Source organism: Schistocerca americana, chromosome 5 (genome assembly GCF_021461395.2).
Source record: "Schistocerca americana isolate TAMUIC-IGC-003095 chromosome 5, iqSchAmer2.1, whole genome shotgun sequence".
In the NCBI taxonomy this organism is placed as follows: Eukaryota; Metazoa; Arthropoda; class Insecta; order Orthoptera; family Acrididae; genus Schistocerca; species Schistocerca americana.
In genome coordinates this window covers 349,388,598-349,408,559 of record NC_060123.1, presented here as the reverse complement: position 1 = coordinate 349,408,559, position 19,962 = coordinate 349,388,598, and the positions used below count along the sequence as shown (strand labels likewise).

General features: G+C 37.2%; 1 protein-coding gene across 1 annotated transcript in view; it reads right to left on the bottom strand.

Annotated features, from left to right (window-relative positions):
- Positions 1-19,962, bottom strand: part of LOC124616368 (Down syndrome cell adhesion molecule-like protein Dscam2) — a 445,499-nt gene that overhangs the window by 37,579 nt on the left and 387,958 nt on the right. Inside the window, exon 30 of the mRNA XM_047144679.1 lies at positions 13,473-13,581. Coding sequence (XP_047000635.1) covers positions 13,473-13,581 — 109 coding nt within the window. The remainder of the gene's footprint in view (positions 1-13,472; positions 13,582-19,962) is intronic.

The following is a 19,962-nucleotide window of genomic DNA, read 5'->3' as shown; positions in this document are numbered from 1 at the left end:
TATGTGGAGGAAATACAGACATAAGAGACTAGTGTTTACACATTTCCCTTATGCACAGATTGGGAGATCAACAGGGAGTTACAGTCTTCAACCTTTATATCTTCTTTCACATTAGTGGTCAAACTTACAGCATGGAAAGCTACTGTCATGTCATAAACACCCTGAAGGGGCCGTATGCAGAGTCGCAAAGGGGTGGGGGGAACTTGATTTTCTGCAGCAGTATGTACTCTACTTACAAACGGACTGCCACTGCAACCAGAATGCAAATATCCATCTGTGGTAAAAGAGCAGTGTTGCAAAATTGTATTCAGGTAGAGCAAGAAGATCGGTGAACTGTAGGTGCTCTATGTTGCACTGGAAAATCTCATTAATGTGTTGTTGAAGAATGGGAAATTGTCCTCTGAAATAAAAAGAGATTTTAGACCGCCACATAAAGGTCACAGTGATGCACAGCCATCTGTGAAATGTGAGGTCCTTTGAAGATGTTATGGGTAAGATCTCAAGAAAACAGAATATTGTCATCTCGACAAACATGCCCAAAACATACAGGCACACCTAAGGTTGAGCACAGATGCTCAAAAACTGCTGAAAAAAGTAGGAATTTACAGGATATGCTGTACTTGTGGAGACATGTGTGGGTACTCCAAAAGGACAGTGGAAAAGTGACTAGAAAGACATAAGGATAATTGTAAAAGGGAAAAAAATCAGGAAGGAGATTGTAAAATGGAACGGTATTTGGATTGCGGAGTTAGGGATGATACGTATCAGTCTTCCATCATGGGGCAAAAGTAATAGTGGATAACATAACCAACAATGGCTAATTGGATTTAACTTGTCAGTATCAAGTCAGTGTGTGAATTGGACCATCCTAGAAGCTACAACACACCTTGACCTTGTCCAGCACAAAGATATACAAAACAAAGTGTTTCTTCAAAAAAAAAAAAAAAAAAAAAAAAACCCATTAGACCAAGGCACAACAGACTGTAGCATTTCAAATAGTGTGAATATTCTTACTGTTCAATTGAGATGAATAACCATTTTATTTAATTTAGGTATGCTGTCACAGGACATAGTTCTATAAAACATTGTAAACCTCACTGGAAAAAAAGAATAAAAAAAAAGAAGTACGAGTGGTCCCAGGTCTCATCAAGAGGTGTTTCAGAAACTGCAAAATGAACTAAAATTAACACCTTGTCAAGCAACATGTCACCCAGATCAGTGCCTGATCTTAGTAACTGATGCTTTTGAGCATGGAATCATGGCAGTCTTTCTTCACATACGTTTCCAGAAGGTCCTGAGAAGCTTTTGTGTTTTGTATCAATAACCTTGTCACCAACATGTGAGCAGTATTATCAGATTGGAAAGGGAGTTCTGGACATTATTTTTGGTCTGCAGAAATTGAAAATCTTTTTATATGACTACAAATTTCGCCTAATTACTAACAACACATCTTGACTTTGCCATTTTGGGCCAAATTCTAAGCTGCCCAATGGTACTGCGGAGTGGCACCAGTGCTGAGCTTCATTAAGTTTTTAGTGTTCTGTTCATCTATTTATTTAGTACCATCCATCACTAAAACAGTCAAATGCAGATTACAGAATCTGGACTGTGTATATGACCTGATTCAGCATTTGACAGACAGGAAAACTATATGCTTACAAATATACCAAAACATCATGCAATCCTCAAGAGGTCTCCACCATGTCTTGTGACATAGCAACATCAGTGAGGCAAGATCCTGCTCTCAGCAAAGCTCTACATTAAAGGCGATAAGAATGGTCAGGCATGAAATCAACAGAACATCTGGATCTATTTAATAAAACAACATCATTTGCAAGCTTTCAAAGGCTTAGACGTATTTTTCTGATAATTTCAAACATCTTGCACGGATTTGCATTTACAGATTCGTGGTATCCTCCATCGGTAATGCTGGAATTCAGTATGGTGTTGGCCCACCCTTAGCCTTGATGACAGCCTTCACTCTTGCAGGCATATGTTAAATCAGGTGCTGGAAGGTTTCTTGGGGAATGGGAGCCCATTCTTCATAGAGTGCTGCACTGAGGAGAGGTATCGATGTCAGGTGGTGAGGCCTGGCACGAAGTCGGCATTCCAAAACATCCCAAAGATGTTCTGTAGGATTCAGGTCAGGACTCTGTGCAGGCCAGTCCATTACAAGGATGTTATTGTCGTGAAATCACTGTCAGCAATCTTCTGCTGAATCCACGCTGGCACAAGGCACGGGTCATACCATTGCCAAATGCCAGGAGCAGACAGCTGAAACCTGTGGTGTTGGTTTGAGGACCGTTCAGAGAGTATCCAGCGAAGCTAAGACATCAATGCAAGCCTGCGGCTCAGCTGTTTTCAAATCACCAGGGAAGCAACACAACCACAAAAAAGAAGTGTGTGAGCTTGACGATTTTGTATAAAACGTTTTGCGGCACATAGTGTTCAGCACGGTGTTCCATATTACCCTCCTGAAGCCACCGATTCCATATTCTGCTAACAGTCATTGGATCTCGACCAACGCGAGCAGCTTTCTTTTACACTATATAATGTTAACATTATATCCAAAGAAACCATTTTCTCTGTCTTGAAATTTAAACCAGTGTTCCTAAACATACTCATAAGAAATATATTATTTTTGAGAAAACAAGAGGAGTGTTTTTGAGAACTTCTAGAATATTTTTTCTTTGAGTTTGAGTGAAATCAAGCAAATATTACAACATTATTGTGTTCCACATAAACCAAGACGTTTGCTATGAAATAAGTTGCAGTTTTGTAGTATAAGTAGTTTTGGAGTTACATTTTTGTTTCATGGCATTCTCAGAAAAATGAGTATCCTTGTCAGACTATGAAATTTTGTAATCCTTATTTACTCCATTGGTACATATGATAAACAGAAAATAATAAATATCTGAGTCTATGAATTCCGAACCTCTGATTGATTTGAGATCCAGTAAAAGATTTTGAGCACTTATTTTGTATTTATGATGATTTTCTTTTTTTCCAGTAGGTCACTGTTTGACTCAACAAATTTCACAAGTTTTGTGACACCATTCATAACTTTGAGCCTTACTTAAGGCAAATGTAGTGACCCATGTAGAGTCAGACATAATTTCAAGACACTTAATTCAAATTTCTTCCTCTGAGACATTAGTACTGCAGCCATTGGCTGTAAAACTTTAAATATGTATTATTTAGTATGACTATATGTCAAGTGTTTGCATGACATGATGCATGAATTTTTGTGTTGGTTAGTAAATTTCAATGAAAATTAACCACTTGTCTTACATTGTAATTTATGTGCTTCTTATTCCCCTCCCCCCTCCCCCCCCCCCTTTTCAAGTTTCTGTTTGGTATAGATGTGACACTCTCCTATGGATCAAACAAACCTGTGACAATTCATACTACCCTTCTCTGTATATGTTGAATATCCTATTCAAACAATGGAAACTCCAGATAGGAATATCAACTGCACAGGAAAAGACAGATTGCTACTTACTATAAAGAAGACACATTAAGTTACAGACAGGCACAATTGAAAGACACTCACATAAAACTTTTGTCACAGCCTTCATCAGCAAAAGAGAGAGAGAGAGAGACACACACACCATTCATACACACAAAAAGTTCACCTCCTGCATACCGTATTTACTCGAATCTAAGCCGCACTCGAATCTAAGCTGCACCTGAAAAATTAGACTCGAAATCAAGAAAAAAAAATTTCCCGAATCTAAGCCGCACCTGAAATTTGAGACTTGAAATTCAAGGGGAGAGAAAAGTTTTAGGCCGCACCTCCAAATCGAAACAAAGTTGGTCCATTGTAATATGAAACACAATTTAGGTCGAATGAATGACGATACAGCTACAGTAGGCTCGAGTCATATGCCAAGCATAAAAAATTAGTAGTTTTGTATCAAAATGTACAGGGTATAATTAGTAAGATTCCAGAATTAGAAGTACTATTGCTTGATGAACTGAAGGATGTTTCAGTTTTATGTGTATGTGAACATTGGTTAAAAGAAAATCAAGCTTTTGCTGCCAGAATAACAGGATATGAAATGGTTAGTAGCTTCAGTAGAGAAACTTTTAAAGGGGGAGGAACATGCATTTATGTCAGACAAGGAATTGAATATAAAGAAGTCAAGTTTAGTAAGATAAAAAACATTGAAAAAGTATTTGAATATTGCGTTTGCAAACTAACAGACCTTAAAATAATTATTGTGTGTGTATACCGTTCCCCATCAGGTAATTTTATGGAATTTTTGGACAGTGTTGAAAGTCTTTTTAGTGAGTTAAGACATTCTACAGAAAGCATTATTGTACTTGGAGATTTCAATGTCAACTTCAAAATCAACTGTTTAAATGTTACAAAATTGACCGATGTATTTTGTTCGCATAATTTAGCACCAACTATCTTTGAATACACTAGACATGGAAAGAACTCTGAAACAATAATAGACCAAATATTTCTTGACTTACATAAACTAGACAATGTTGTAGAAGTGATTGACACTGGATTCTCTGATCATAAAGCACTAAAACTTAGTTTAAATAATGTACTCTGTAAAAACTCTAGGCCAAGTGAGAAACACATCCACAGGAGATGTATTAATGAGGACAACATTAGGATTTTTAATTCCTTGTTAAAAAATACAAGTTGGGATCTAGATAAACATGATAGTATAGACATGAAGTTTTAGTCATTTCTAGCTGATTACAAACATAACTTTGAAATTGCTTTTCCCCTTAAGAAAATGAAAATAAAAGGCAAAATTAACACATGGATAACACAGGGCATAAGAAAATCTGGAGAGCAACTCAGAATGTTAAGTAAATCAGCAAGGCAAAATCCTGCTTTGAAACAACGTGTTAAGTGTTGTAGGAAATTATACAAGAAAGTAATCACTGCAGCAAAAAAGTTAAATAATGATTCATATATCAGTAGAAATAATGGCAACAAAAAATTGAAATCAGTTTGGAAAGTGATCAATAGTAACTTAGGAAGAAGAAAAGTAAGAAACAACATTGTTATTAAAACTGAGGACAATTCTATAAATGATCCATTACAAATTGCCAATATATTCAACTGTCATTTTACAAGTGTAGTTCAAAACCTCATACAAACCCAAAGTAGTACAGACATCAGTCATAACATCACATTGAATTCCAAAACTATGTTTTTGTATCCTGTAACAGTACATGAGGTAGAGAATGCCATCAGCAAACTAAAAAATAAATTATCCTGTGGCACCGATGGCATTCCAGACAAAATCATTAAACACAGCAGATATATTTCTCCTCTTCTTGTAGGTATAATTAATGCATCTTTCAGTACTGGCACTTTCCCTAGAAAGCTGAAACAATCAATTATAAAACCATTATACAAAAATGGGGATCATTATGATGTAAAAAACTACAGGCCTTTATCAATGTTATCTTGTTTTTCAAAAATTATAGAAAGAGTAATGTATGGAAGACTCTCTACTTTCCTAAAAAAAAGTGGAATATTGGTCGATGAACAAAATGGCTTTCGAAAGAATAGATCAACTGAAACAGCTATATACAACTTTCTAAAACTTGTCCTAAATTCCATTGATAATAATGAAGTAAATTGTGGGGTCTTTTTAGATTTATCAAAGGCTTTTGACGTTATTGATCATAAACTACTGCTCGAAAAACTTAGTTGCTATGGACTCCGTGGTACTGCTCATGCATGGTTTAAGTCATATTTATCTGGCAGGTCCCAGAAAGTAGAAATAGTTCATGATGGAAAGTCATACTTTTCTGGTTATAAGGAAGTTAGTTATGGGGTGCCCCAAGGATCGGTGTTGGGACCCCTGTTGTTCTTGATCTTTATAAATGACTTGCCAAACTATTTAACACAAGCTGATTGTGTACTTTTTGCTGATGATACAAGTCTCTTTATTAAAGCTCAGAATGAGACTGACCTTAACAGCAAAATTGAAACAACGGCAGTTGAAGCAAGTAAATGGTTCAGGGACAACAGTTTATTTGTGAATGAGGGGAAAACATTATGGATGAATTACAGACATGTTTCAAATAATATGAAGCCCAATATAACTGTGAAGCTAGGCCAACAGAATATACTACAAACGCCAGATACAAAATTCTTAGGAATTTGGTTAGATGAGCATCTAAAATGGGACAAGCATATAGATGTGCTCAATAAAAAGTTAAGTAAATGTTGCTATGTATTTAGAATGCTCAAAAATTGCTGCAGTGATCAAACAGTATTGTGTACATATTATGCATTTATGCATAGTCTTTTGCGATATGGTGTCATATTTTGGGGCAATTCAAGTCAGGCAAAACGCTCCTTTATTATTCAAAAACGAGCGATAAGAATCATAAAAGGAGCTGCACCTAGAGATCCATGTAGGGGAATTTTCAAGGAATATAAAATCATGACTCTTCCATCCATTTACATCTATGAAAGTATATGCTTTCTGAAGTCTCACCCCCAGTTTTCTTCTTTAAACAGAGAGTTCCATGACTGTACAACAAGACAGAGTAATGAATTTCACAGAGAAGTGCATAAGAAAGCCCAATACAACAAAAGTGCAATATACCACCCAAAAATTCTCTATAGTGCTCTTCCCTTAAAAATAAAAAGGATTCAGCAGCTGAGCAGTTTTAAAAGTGAACTCAAAAGAATGTTAATCAGTAATAGTTTTTACAGTGTTAGTGAATATATGAATTCTTCAGAAAGATAGCGTGCCTTCACCTATCTTATAAGTTACTCATATACAAACCTGTGTTGTGGGGTAGACTCTTTTATGTACACACAAAAATTAATTAATCTGTCAATGTAGAGTGTTATAATCATTGTTTCTTGTTGCTGTCCATTATACACAGAATATATGTAACTTATTTGTGTCCTATATTGTTACAAATTTATATCATGTAAGCTATAATTGTTTTGCCCATATATTTAATTCAGATTATTCACTGATAGTTTTTACGTAATATGTTGTTATTCATATTTTTTCTGTGTGTAACATATGACAAATCCCATATCATTGTACATGATAAAACGGGTGCTCAATAAACTGAAACTGAAAGCTTTACTAGGTAGCCATTGCTATGCGTCACGCGCTCCGTCCGTACATATACGTGTACCTTTCCTTTTTCACGTGCTTCGTCTGGTTTGAATTAATTGCTTATTTTGCTTTGATCTGGTAAGTGCCGTTCTGTTTGTTATAGGTGTTTGCGTCACTCTAAGCTGAAAATGCATTACTGTACTGTGTCATGAATTGTTTGTCGCATTCTGATAACGAGTGTTTACAGCCTGTCCCTGCTCGCGGCATGGCTTGTTTTCGTGCGCGCTACCGCCGCTTACAATTAAAATAGAGAGGAATTGTTTCATTAGCAAAACAATGGCAAGAGACTGCTATTTGTTGTTACTTACACTGCTGCTTATTTTGATAATGATCAACAAGAACCAAATAATATATTGCTTTTGATAGAAGACGTTCTGAACGAGAGTTTAGCGAAAATTTTTCTCCGTTTGAAAATCTTTGCAGACGCCTCTTTAGTACATTACATTCTGCACAGAAATTAGTCATCTTAGATTTAAAAATCCAGTCAATTGTCGTGCTTCATTTCTGCCTGTATCACTATTAGGCATAAGAATAATATGAATATAAACATGACATGATATGTATATTCTTCCGCGTTTGCTGTTGTCTCACCCTATTTTCGTACTTTATTCGGCAGATAGGATTTAAATGAGATAGCAGCAAACACGAAAGAATACACGGCAAAATGTTTATATTCGTATTATTCTTATGGCGAAGAGAATACTGTATGTGATTCACAATTCATAAAAGTTCCTATTAGCAACCATCTCTTCTCACAGGTAGGAATAAATTCAGAACGTAGTGTTGGCCATATTGACAAACATCCCAAACAGTCTTGCCAGTCGGATTTTCGTACTACATTGAAATGCTGCTACATTCGAAGATGAACGATACGGAATTTGTATTTACTTCGTTGGATAATGTATAAAATGCAGTGGTCGAAACTCGGGGCGGAGAAGAAGGCTTGTCTTCCACCCTTTTTTTTTAAATTTATTTACTGACGCGGAGATTTTGGCGCTAGTATTTATCTTTGTGCTGCAAAGCATGCCTATGCAGCGCTACATATATTCGACGGCAGAAGTCATTTGTGGCGGCACCTACCAACATTTTTCAGAACTTCCGCTTACTTTGCACTCGATTCTAAGCCGCAGGCGGTTTTTTGGATTACAAAAAGTGCGGCTTAGATTCGAGTAAATACGGTACATGACCACCAACTCTGGTCTGAGATGCTGGAGTTGGCAGTCATGTGTGCATAAGGTGTGCTTGCTTGTGTGTATGAATGGTGTGTGTGTGTCCCTCTTTTCCTGATGAAGGGTGTGGCCGAAACCTTTATGTTAGTGCCTTTTAATTGTGCCTGTCTGCAACCTGACATGTCTTCTTTATGGTCAGTAGCAATCTTTCTTTTCGTGCATTGTCAATATCCTATTTGGTATGGGTTCCACACACTTGAGAAATATTCTAAAACTGATCACACAAGTGATTTTTAAGCAATTTCCTTTGTTGACCGACAGCATTTCCGTGGTATTCTACCAATAAATAATATTCAGGCAACATGGCATTACAACTGATCTTCCAACTGTTCTACAGTAAGATTTTGTGAATTTATAACCTGCTTCTTAAACTGTCATGGAGGGTATTTTAATGTTTTCCCAGGATGGCTGGCTCATTCAGATTGTTTAGAAATGATCACAAGCCCCACATCCTTGACCTGTTGTTTTATATTTCTAATTGTTAAACAATGTGATTATTTTTATCATAGTCATCATCTTTACAGCTTCACAATTTCATTGTGATCTGCGAGGTGTATGTATCAGTTGGGGAAGACTTATTTAATTTCTTTTCAAGACATTTTGTGATGTCAGCTCAGGAGATTGTGTCCTTTGAGACTCTTAAGATACAGTACTGATGCCCATGCACCCTCAGTAAAGTATGGAAAGCCAATAGGGAGCAGTGTGATCAAAATACCATACTTCATTTCAGCATAGTTTATTGCCTTGTAAATCCTAATAGTGGACCGTAGTTCATATGCTGGTGTACCACTAACAACCACCACCACCACCACCACCACCACAACAACAACAACAACAACAGGATTATCACTCTTACTATTATTATTATTATTACTGTTACTGTGAGATAGGGGCAGGCCTGTTTTAAGGCTCAAGCAACACAAGCGGCCACTTAGTGCACAAGGCTGAAAGATGTGCCTCGTTCAAAATTTGTGTACTGAGTGTATCATGATTATCAGTGAGAACTGACAAGGGTGGAAGTCTACAACAGAAGAATGAAAAATGTTCCAATAAACATGGGCTTGCAAACAAACCATTTGAGAGATAATAGTGAATGTGTGGTTATGAGCCGCCACTAATTTCAGTATTAAGTGTTGTCCTAGTTGGTAAAATATATTTGAAATGTAATCTTCTGATTAAGTTCTCATCTAATTGGGCTCACATTTCATCCAGAGGCTGCATTACCTCATGCAACAAAGAGGAAAAATTAGATTATATTTTTAAGCAGGTCTCCTGGGCCAGATTATATACCAATTAGGTTCTTTTTTGGAATATCTTCAAAACTGCTTTGCACATTGGATCAAAAAAAGTTATAATTTCAATTTGTTTATCTCGGAGGGAGACATCCTAAGATATCACACTTGACCTGCCACCCCATCCTCTTTGTGGGCAGCAGGGTGGGGGGGGGGGGGCAGCAGGGGAGGGGGAGCAAGACAACTTTTCAGTCTTCCATGGGGACCCCCATTTTTTATTGCAGATTACAATTCTACAGCAGAATCTACATACATTTTGTCTGAAGCATTTTCTTCATTTCACCATAGATGGCACTGTAACCGGAGGAATAGAAATGGGTACACAATCATAATTTGACATGCTACTCAATGGACCTTGAATATCCAGTGGCATGTTGGACCGTCTCCATGCTGTGAGGGTAGGACAGGCCAGTGTATCATAACTTCTTATTGGAAACCCCATTCCCAACATTACATTCCTCTAACTTAATGAGCAGGGGACTACTTGACCCACCACTGTGGCTGTGTAGCAAACAATGACGATCACAGTAGGCAGTACACTGTGACCGGAGCTCACATATCATGCAGATGTAGAACAGATAACGGCTCTAAACATTACAGTAGTTGTGCAGTGTTTATTGTCCACAGACCTACCTATCATTTGGATAACAGACATGCAAGTCGACGATGAATATTGCAACCACAGATGGAACAAAGGAAATGATCCTATATATGAAGAAGGTGGGAGAAATTTTGAGGCTGCTGTTGCCTTGTATGCCGAGCATTTTCTAGAGAAAGCTTGCTCTCATTCTTTCTTTTACAAGGTTGTGAATGCCTTTATGTCTGGTGGCAGCATATAGACTGACAAAAGGAAACAAAGCAGACATTTTACAGAAGAAGCTAATGAAATAGCTGTACTAATGGCAATGCACCACAACCCACAGATAAACACCTGGTAGTTACTCCACGATTCTGGTATGTCCGTAGGTAATACTGACACAATACTGCAGTGTCATAAGTACAATCCAAACCACATGTAACTGATTTCCATAACCAGGCAGTGTTTTGTGAATGGGCATGTCAAGAAATGCAAACAACCCCCCAGTTCTTTGCTGAGGTACTATTTTCTGTTGAGCCTACATCCACAAACCACTGTAGTGTTAACCAGCATAACATGCATTACTGAAGTGTAGACAATCCCCACTGATTGCGGCAACTTGACCATCAACATACTTAGTTGATTAATGTATGGTGTGGCAACATGGTGAACAAACTTATTGGTTTGTATTTTATCAACGGCACGTTGAGTGGATGCAAATATCAAATATTTTTGGAATATTTATTTATTTATTATATTTACACATCAAGTTCTGTAGGACCAAATTGAGGAGCAAATCTCCAAGGTCATGGAACGTGTCAGTACATGAACTTACAACATAAAAGTAGTAACAGATAAAAATAAAGGTTCATGAACCAGAAAAAAGTCAGTCCATAAGTTTAAGTAAACGCTATCAGCAATACAATAAGAATCAGCTTAATTTTTCAAGGAACTCTCCGACAGAATAGAAGGAGTGACCCATGAGGAAACTCTTCAGTTTCGATTTGAAAGTGCGTAGATTACTGCTAAGATTTTTAAATTTGAGTGGCAGCTTATTGAAAATGGATGCAGCAGTATACTGCACATCTTTTTGCACAAGAGTTAAGGAAGTCTGATCCGAGTGAAAGCTGCTTATTCTTGGAAATAAACTAATATTCGTAACAAGAAACAACAATAAGGAATATACATATTGAGCGGCCAATGTCAAAATACCCAGACTCGTGAACAGAGGTTGACAAGAGCTTCGTGAACTCGCACCACTTATTGCCTGAACCGCCTGTTTCTGAGCCAAAAATATCCTTCTAGAATGGGAAGAGTTACCCCAAAACGTAATACCATATGACATAAGTGAATGAAAATAAGCAAAGTAGACTAATTTAAGTGTTGAAGTACCACTCACTTTTGATACCGTTCGAATAGTGAAAATGGCAGTATTAAATCTTTGATAGGAACTATCGGTACTATAACAGGACGTTGCCCTGGATGTTTGACAATGTATGTGGTCAGCATGACAGTTGCCCAGCACATTATGCAATTGAAGTACATGTCATAAATTACAGTTGTATACACATTTCTATTCCTATAATTACAGCACCATCGGTGGTGAAACGAAGATACTTCAGACAAAATGTATGTAGATTTTACCATAGGGTAGTAATCTACAATACAAAACGGGAGTTCCCATTGCAGATTTCAAAGTTGCACCTACCACCCAATCACAGGGTTGGGTGGGGGGAGGGGGATCAAGTGTGGTATCGTTGGATGTCCCCCTCTGAGACAAACAAATTGGAACTATAACTTATTTTAATCCAATGTGTAGTTTTCAAGATAACCCGATGTCTTCAGTTAAAATGAACACCCTGTGTATTGTGTTTAAACATTATGAATTACCTCAAAAAGAATGGTCTATTAACACACAATCAACACAGATTTAGAAACCCTCATTCTTGTGAAACACAACTATCTCTTTACTCACACAAAATGTTGAGTGCTACTGACAAGGGATTTCAATTTGATTCCACATTTCTAGATTTCCAGAAGGCTTTTGACACTGTACCTCACAAGCAGTCTCAGTTATGCTATTGGTTTCATAATATCCTGTCTGAAACATTACAGTTCATAGTAACTGATGGAAAGTCATCAAGTAAGATAGAAGTGATTTCTGACATTCTCCTAGGTAATGTTATAGACTGTCTGCTCTTCCTTATCCACACAAATGATTTAGGAGAACATCTGAGCAGACATCTTAAGTTGTCTGCAGATGATGCTGTTGTTTATCATTTAGAAAAATCATCAGAAGATCAAAACAAATTGCAAAACAATTTAGAAAAGATATCTGTGTGGTGTGAAATTTGGCAATTGACCCTAAATAATGAAAAGTCTGAGGTCATCCACATGAGTGCTAAAAGGAATCTGTAAAACTTCAGTTATACAATAAATCAGTCAAATCTAAATGCCATAAATTCAACAAAATACCTAGGAATTACATTTACAAAAAACTTCAGTTCGAAGGAACACATAGAAAATGTTGTAATGAAGGTGAACCAAAGACTGCAATTTACTTGCAGAGCACTTAGAAGGTGCAACAGACCCTCTAAAGAGACTGCCTACACTACAGTTGTCCATCGTCTTTGGAGTACTGCTGTGCAGTGTGGAATCCTTACCAGATAGGATTGATAGAGTACATCAAGAAAGTTCAAAGAAGAGCAGCATGTTTTGTATTATTGAGAAATGGGAGAGAGTGTCACAGACATGCTACAGAATTTGGAGTGGACATCATTAAAACAAAGACGTTTCTCATTGTGGCGAGGTCTTCTCAAGAAATTTCAATCACCAACTTTCTCCTCTGAATGTGAAAATATGTTGTTGATGTCACCTTACATAGGGAGAAATGATCTTCATAAAAAAGTAAGGCAGATCAAAGGTCACACGGAAAGAAAGAGGTGTTTGTTTTTTCCGTGTGCTGTTCGAGAGAGGAATAATAGATAATTATTGTTAAGACACTTAAGCATGATTTGCAGGGTATCCATGCAGATACAAATGTAGATTATCCAATAAGAGCTGAGTCATATTAATAATTTTGTTATACATGGTACTTGCTGCAGTTAACCTTACCCATCATCCAGATGTGTACCACTAACCAGATTGAGTCTGATAACCTCCATTTTCTAACTAAACACATACATAAAATATGAACTGTTTTACTTTCTTTACTCATGCATGCAAATATCGCAGCACCTACTTGCACTACCTGGAGGGCGCCCCTCTTCTTGCTACCATGCCACGTCTTGATCTGTGGCTCACTTCTGGTGATGCTTCTGTGGATTCTGTGCTTGAGTCAAGATCAAATGTAGACTCAGCTGAAACAGAAAAGTTTATATGGCTATTAGGTGTATTTAATTGTGGTTTTTCAAATACAATTTTTCTATTTTGTTCGTTACAGTACATTTACGTTGTTCCTTTTTTAAAAACTGAAGTAGGTATGAAATAAAGACTAGTAATTAAACTTATCCATTTTTTATTCCATTTGGTACCTTATCTGTTGTTGTTAGTGATTGCACAAAATATTGAGAATGAAAACTGTATTTAAAAAAAATCGTAGAAGAAAGGAAGAGATGAACGACATTGACAGTTTTTGAGGCAAGTATGAATAAATTATATGCCTAAGAATAACTTGATAATACCAGGAATGGTGCATTGCCAAATGGGAAAATTATGGAAAGTAAAAAATTATTAATATTCTCTATGTTAGCTACAAATAAACAAATGAAAATGTTGATACATATTCATGAAGTCACAATTCACCCGGAAACTGTAATGAGTATAATGCCCAATTTATTCCGCAATTAGTTTTGGCAAACAAGCCATTTTCAAGTGATATGAAGCACCTTAGTATGTGTCATCATCTAAAGTGCAAAGTTCACGCAGGGTCATAAATTGTACAATAACAGAGTGCTAGAATCACCATCAAGTGGAACGCATTAAGTGTCGTCACTTGCAGCGTTGTACAATGTTTGTGCAATTTATACTCCTGTGTACAGTTATGAACTTGAATGAAGTGGAATATTTTGATACACTGTTGTCTGATTTCAGATTGTAACATACACTAAGGCATTTCAGAAGCATTCTATAATAGTTTATATGTCAAAACTATCAAAACTAATCATGGAATAGATTGGTCCTCATATAAAATACATTGTGACTGTAATGTCAACAAGAATGAAAATATTAAAATGTGTCTGTGTAATTTCACTGATTTTCATTTAGTAACAAAAGAAACATACACATCAAGAAACTTGTAGCAACATTTCTATAAAAGAATTTACATTTTTTCAGTATTGTTACTCTACCTGAACCTTTGTTGGATTAAAATGGTGCTGTCATACTACTTTCTCCAAAAGTTTCTTTGTTTCATCTTCATTAGCTCATACACAAATAATACTTGGATCCTAAGAAACACAGTTTTATCAACATGGTGTGACCCTCCTGTGCCAATGATTAAGGAATAAGGTAGAATAAAAACAAATTAGCAGCATATTTTTGTACAAGTCATCAACAGGCAAGTATTTAGGAATTTTCAAATGCTTATGGTTCTTACTTTCATTTATTAACCATGGCTCACAGGTCCCACCAGGAAGAGAATCTAAAATATGCCTTAATTAAAGTAAAACAACTGTGGAGATCAAGTTTGTTCTTGGTTCAGAAAAGGAACCCACTCACAATTTTATTATGTTGTGTAATACTAATCATGTATCAACTTGTTTGGCTGACACTGCTGTCGAACTTTTAAATTTATTATGTCGAGCCCTAGCCTGACTGTCATATAAGTATAAACTCTCATACAAGGAACAAACAAAACTATATTACTTTGCACGGAAATGGGAACTATTAAGATGAAGCAGCCCAGAGAAGTTTTATGTGTAGAATCTTCTCTGATATATAATAATGAATCTATATGTGAGGTAGAAAGTGGAAACTGACCTCATGCCAGAGAAGTGAAATATTCAATAAAAGCAAAAATCTTTGATAAAGTCTAAAATATTCATTTTCATTTTTTTTATTATTATAATTTATTTCATTCTGCACATGCTTGCATTGTTTTGGAAGTTCTTTGAACCAAACAGGAGCCAATAACAGCATTAAAAGCAACTGATGTCAGATTCTGAAAACAGATCTGTTGTCATTATGGGGAAATAACATTGGCCAACAAGAGGCTTCTTCCCAAAATCTCACAACAGTGTATATAATGCTTTACAAAACAGCATCTCCTAATTTTTAGAGGCATTTTAAGGAGCTCAGAGAAGCTTTGTATAAATGACAAACAATTTGTGATTACAGTACAGCCAAACAAGACAAGCAGCCCCTTTTTGTTTGAGAGTTATAAATGCCTACAGATGTTGCCAATTTGCACTTGGCCATAACATAGAATGAATGTAATAATATTCTGCCCCAAAAAAGCAGCACAATGTTGACTAATTTCTCTCAATTTGGGATCAAGTCACTTTGTTTTAAATTTAAGTATATTACAATGTGCTATAGTCTGAAGAGGCTAACAGCATAATATGGAATGGTAACTTACAAAACTCTGCGCCATTTGACAAAAGACATTTTAAGATAATTTATATGCAGAATTTGTCTCTTAAATAGTCCAATTTAACAGTGGTAAAAAGTGAAGATTTAAAACACTTTACCTCAAAACACCTCTTTTCCATCACAAATATCCAAAATCCAAATTTTTCAACAAGAGGTGTGTTTTTTGCTTTGTATCACATATATATTTTTAGTCTGTAATGAAGTAGCTTGAAAGGAGTATATCTCTGGAAACGGTAGATCACAAAATGAGAATAAGCATGTTACTAAGGAAATAAACCAGCACCTCTGGCAGCTGGTGCAAAAAATGTCTGGCTGTTATGATTTAAATAAACACACACACAACACTGCATGTCATGACACTGCACCAGGAAAATGTGACTTGCGACACCAGTCCCGCCGGGGAAAGTGGAGCACTGTCGAGGAAGTATGTTGGGAAATGTACACATTGTCCTGATCATGTGTTGAGTTCTGGAGGATGGTCTGAGGCAGATGGTGTAGGTGCTGGCACTATTGGTGGTTCTGATACTTGCAAAGAAATTTTTAGCTGTGGTATATCAGTTGGTAGTACTTCCTAGAAAACAGATGCAGGTTTGACATGGTCAATCAAGATGATAGAGAGCTTGCTGTTTACTACTATGTTGAGAGCATCTACTACTCATTGTAAGACCCTGCATGGACCTAAGTGCAGTGGTTGAAGTGGGTGTTTGACTCCATCTGTATGAAGATGACATCTGTGTGTAGAAGACATTTGCACATATCCCTAGGTCACTATGTACATAGTGGGAAGGTGAGTCATGTCCCAAAGCTTGGCAAGGGTGAATCTCTGACGTATGTTCTCTCAATTAATGTACAAAATCAAAATGATTGTGGTTGGATAGCTCGGAGAACTGCGCATCTCCAACTCTCCAGGAAGTTGCAGAAAACTAGATTCGCTGATGTAAGTCAGACCTGTAAATGTTCCTTAGACCAAGTTAAACAATTGGTACAGCTGTGGTCCATGAGTGCATGGCACACAAGTGCTACCTTTAGAGAATGGTGCCAGCATTCTTTCATAATGATAACTCACTGGATGTAGCTTGTCATTTTGTTGTGAACAGTGCCACAGAATTTGTAGAGTTGAGCGAACATGTGTGATTCAAATTGGTGGCTGGAGTCTGTTGGGACATGTAGTGGGCAACCAAATTGAGAAATCCAGCTTGAAACAAAAGCAGAAGTGAAGGTTTCTTTGGAGAAGTTATCAACAGACACTGCCTCTGGCCAGCAAGTAAATCGATCTGCCATAGTTAGAATGTAATGTTATTCATTCAATGGAAGTAATGGGGCTAACACATCAACATGTACAAGAGTAAATCATGTAGTTGTTTCAGGAAAATCCTCTACTGGTGTGTGAATGTGGCAGGAAACTTTTCTTTGCTGGCACTTGACATACAATGAGTGCATTCTCGGCTATCTTTTTAAATTCCAGGCAAACAAATCACTTAGAGTTAAGATGGAATGTTGGTCTGATGCCAGGATGACAAGGTGCGTCTTTGGGATGTAGTAGCAAGAGTGGACAAGGTTGAGAGGTCACAGTACAGTTTGATGTCTGCACCAGGAACATCAACTAATCGAAATTCCAATACCCTAGAGGGGGTTCTGGAGTTCTTGGTGCAATGCTTGTGTCTTGTCAAGTTGAGTGAAGTTGATGGTGCTTGATATATTGTCAACACTGGAAAGACAATCAGCTACTATGTTGTTGATTCCCGAAATGTGTTTGAAGTCCATGCTGAACTGTGTGATAAATACCAGTTGGATATGTTGGCAAGGCAAGCAATTGTTACTGGTACTGTTCAAGCACTGAGTGCCCTGTAGTCCCCACATGGACACCATGCGCCACCCTTCCTTGGCACAAGGTGCGAGGGGGATGACCATGGGCTACCAGACAGATGGGGAATTCCTTCCATAAGCATGGTGTTAAATTCTGCCTTCGCAATGGCTAAGCAGATAGGAGCTAGAGGTCTAGGTCTACGGTTTTAATACAGTGTACTGTGTTGTCACATAAGCCTTTTGATACTCCAGTCAGTCGTGTCAAGGCTGGAAATTGCTGCAGTAGGTCTGCATACACTCCGCTTGCACAATCTCAGCTGTGTGCATTGCTGCAATATGTCAGAATCCCGAAGCTGTCAGGCCTGTGATGATGTCGACAGTTGCCATGTTGGCCAGCATTACAGTAAAAAATCAACTCCAATGATGAGCCAAGTCACATTCTTGATTGTGAAATCCCATGCAAAGACACAGTGCAGGCCCATAACTATTGCTGTGTGCTGTACTTCTGTATAAAAGAGTTATTTACTTCAGTAAGAGAGAACGAGGTTGATGGCCAGCTGCCATTCAGTAGAGTTCAAGGAAATAAGAGTCTGATCCAATATCCACTAAATATTTCTGGCCTGGCTTCTGATCTCTTAAAAAAGGCTGCTCTGCTAAAACTGTTTGAGATTCTTATCGGACCATTGTGTATAGTATGTGTAGTACTATCATTCAGAGCAAAGTAATTTACTATTAATAAAGGAAGAGTACAATTCAAACATATGCTTAAGGTTCATTAATACCCCGAAGGATCATAGCCTTAATTCCTGATTTCATTACTTAATTTATTCTTGTCTTACATGTCACTATTTCACTGAGTAATCTCTCATGCCACCTTAACAATCGTTTTTCACTTATGTAAGGGCATAATGCAAAGATGTGCAACGAAACCCCTGTGCAGACAAGCCATTTAACATGTTGTGCACATTCCCTCTGCTGAATTGCTAGCAGCAATAGTTACCTCAAACTGTAGGTAATGTTGCAATTGGGTATGCTCATTCTGGGTTGTAGTGTTTCCTTTCAGCCCAATAAGTATTCCAGTGTCAAGTGTCCCAGGAAATAGATAAGCCTATGAACAATCAATGTGGGGGTTGAGAGCTATAGGCACTACATAGCATTAATAATCTGGAAGTACATTCGTTGTGCATATGTAAACATTGACATAATGGTAGGCTGTAGTGTAAGATACTCTGTGGTATATGCCTAGTTCGTGCCACCACGTTTCATGCCATAGTCAGTCTGTTGCATGAATTTGGAATGCCGCTAGTCCGCATGAGTTTCTCAAAGCTGGCATGTTCATGCTGCTGCCAGTCCACATGGCAGTTGTTGCAAGAAGCTGCTGACCACACCAGAGCTGGCCAGCATCACCATCTGTTCCAAACTGTTTTCGTTTTGCCGTCATCACAGTGTCTGGATTGTCCCCTGCTCAATGTGTCACAGTAACATTGATGTTGCAGCATCACAGCAGCCCCAAGTTAAATACAAGCATCAGTTGCATTATAGATCTTGTGTTGCTTGTTATCAGCCATGGCTGATCAATTTCATCTATTCTTCAACTCATAGAGTGAGGAACTAATGGGCAGAATGGAACCAAAATTTTATTATATAAAGTCTAAAATTGTTGATAGTATAAAGTCTGAAGCTGGGGATTTAAAAGATGAACTTGTTGATAAAATAGATGAAGTGTCTAGCAAATTTGATAATATGCTATCAACATCTGATGAAGTGATAAAGGTGAATAGTTCTTTCGAGAAAATTCAGGATAAATCAAATTGTGAGGAGGGTGAAGTCAGTCATGGGGAGTCAGAATCAGAAATTAATGAAAAAACAGATTAAGTCTGTGAAGAATTAGATCACATTGAGTACAAAATAATTGAATTTAATGATAATGTTGAGGATGATATTAAAGTTATGAAACATTCTTCAGTGACAGAAGATTTAGCAGAGGAAATAGGGACTCATACGAAAACTGTATTTAGTGATCTTGGGATTTTTGAGACAAAATTGCAGGGATGTGCACAGTATGAATTGCAAACAGATGCAGGATTAAGATGCTGTAGGGTAAATGAATGTAAGAGCCTTGAAAGTAACAGTAAAAGGTGAAGAAGTGAGCTGAGCAATACTGAAAGAGAGACAGATTCAGTTTAAGGAATGTAATATTTGGTGAAGTCATTGGGGAAGTAATTCCATCAGTGCAGTTTGCCAAGGACCATGGGAAGTATAATTACACAGAATTTTTCAGTGAAGCGATTTATTCAATTTAAGAAAAGACATGTTTAGTGTTGAGTTTGAGCAAGGAAATC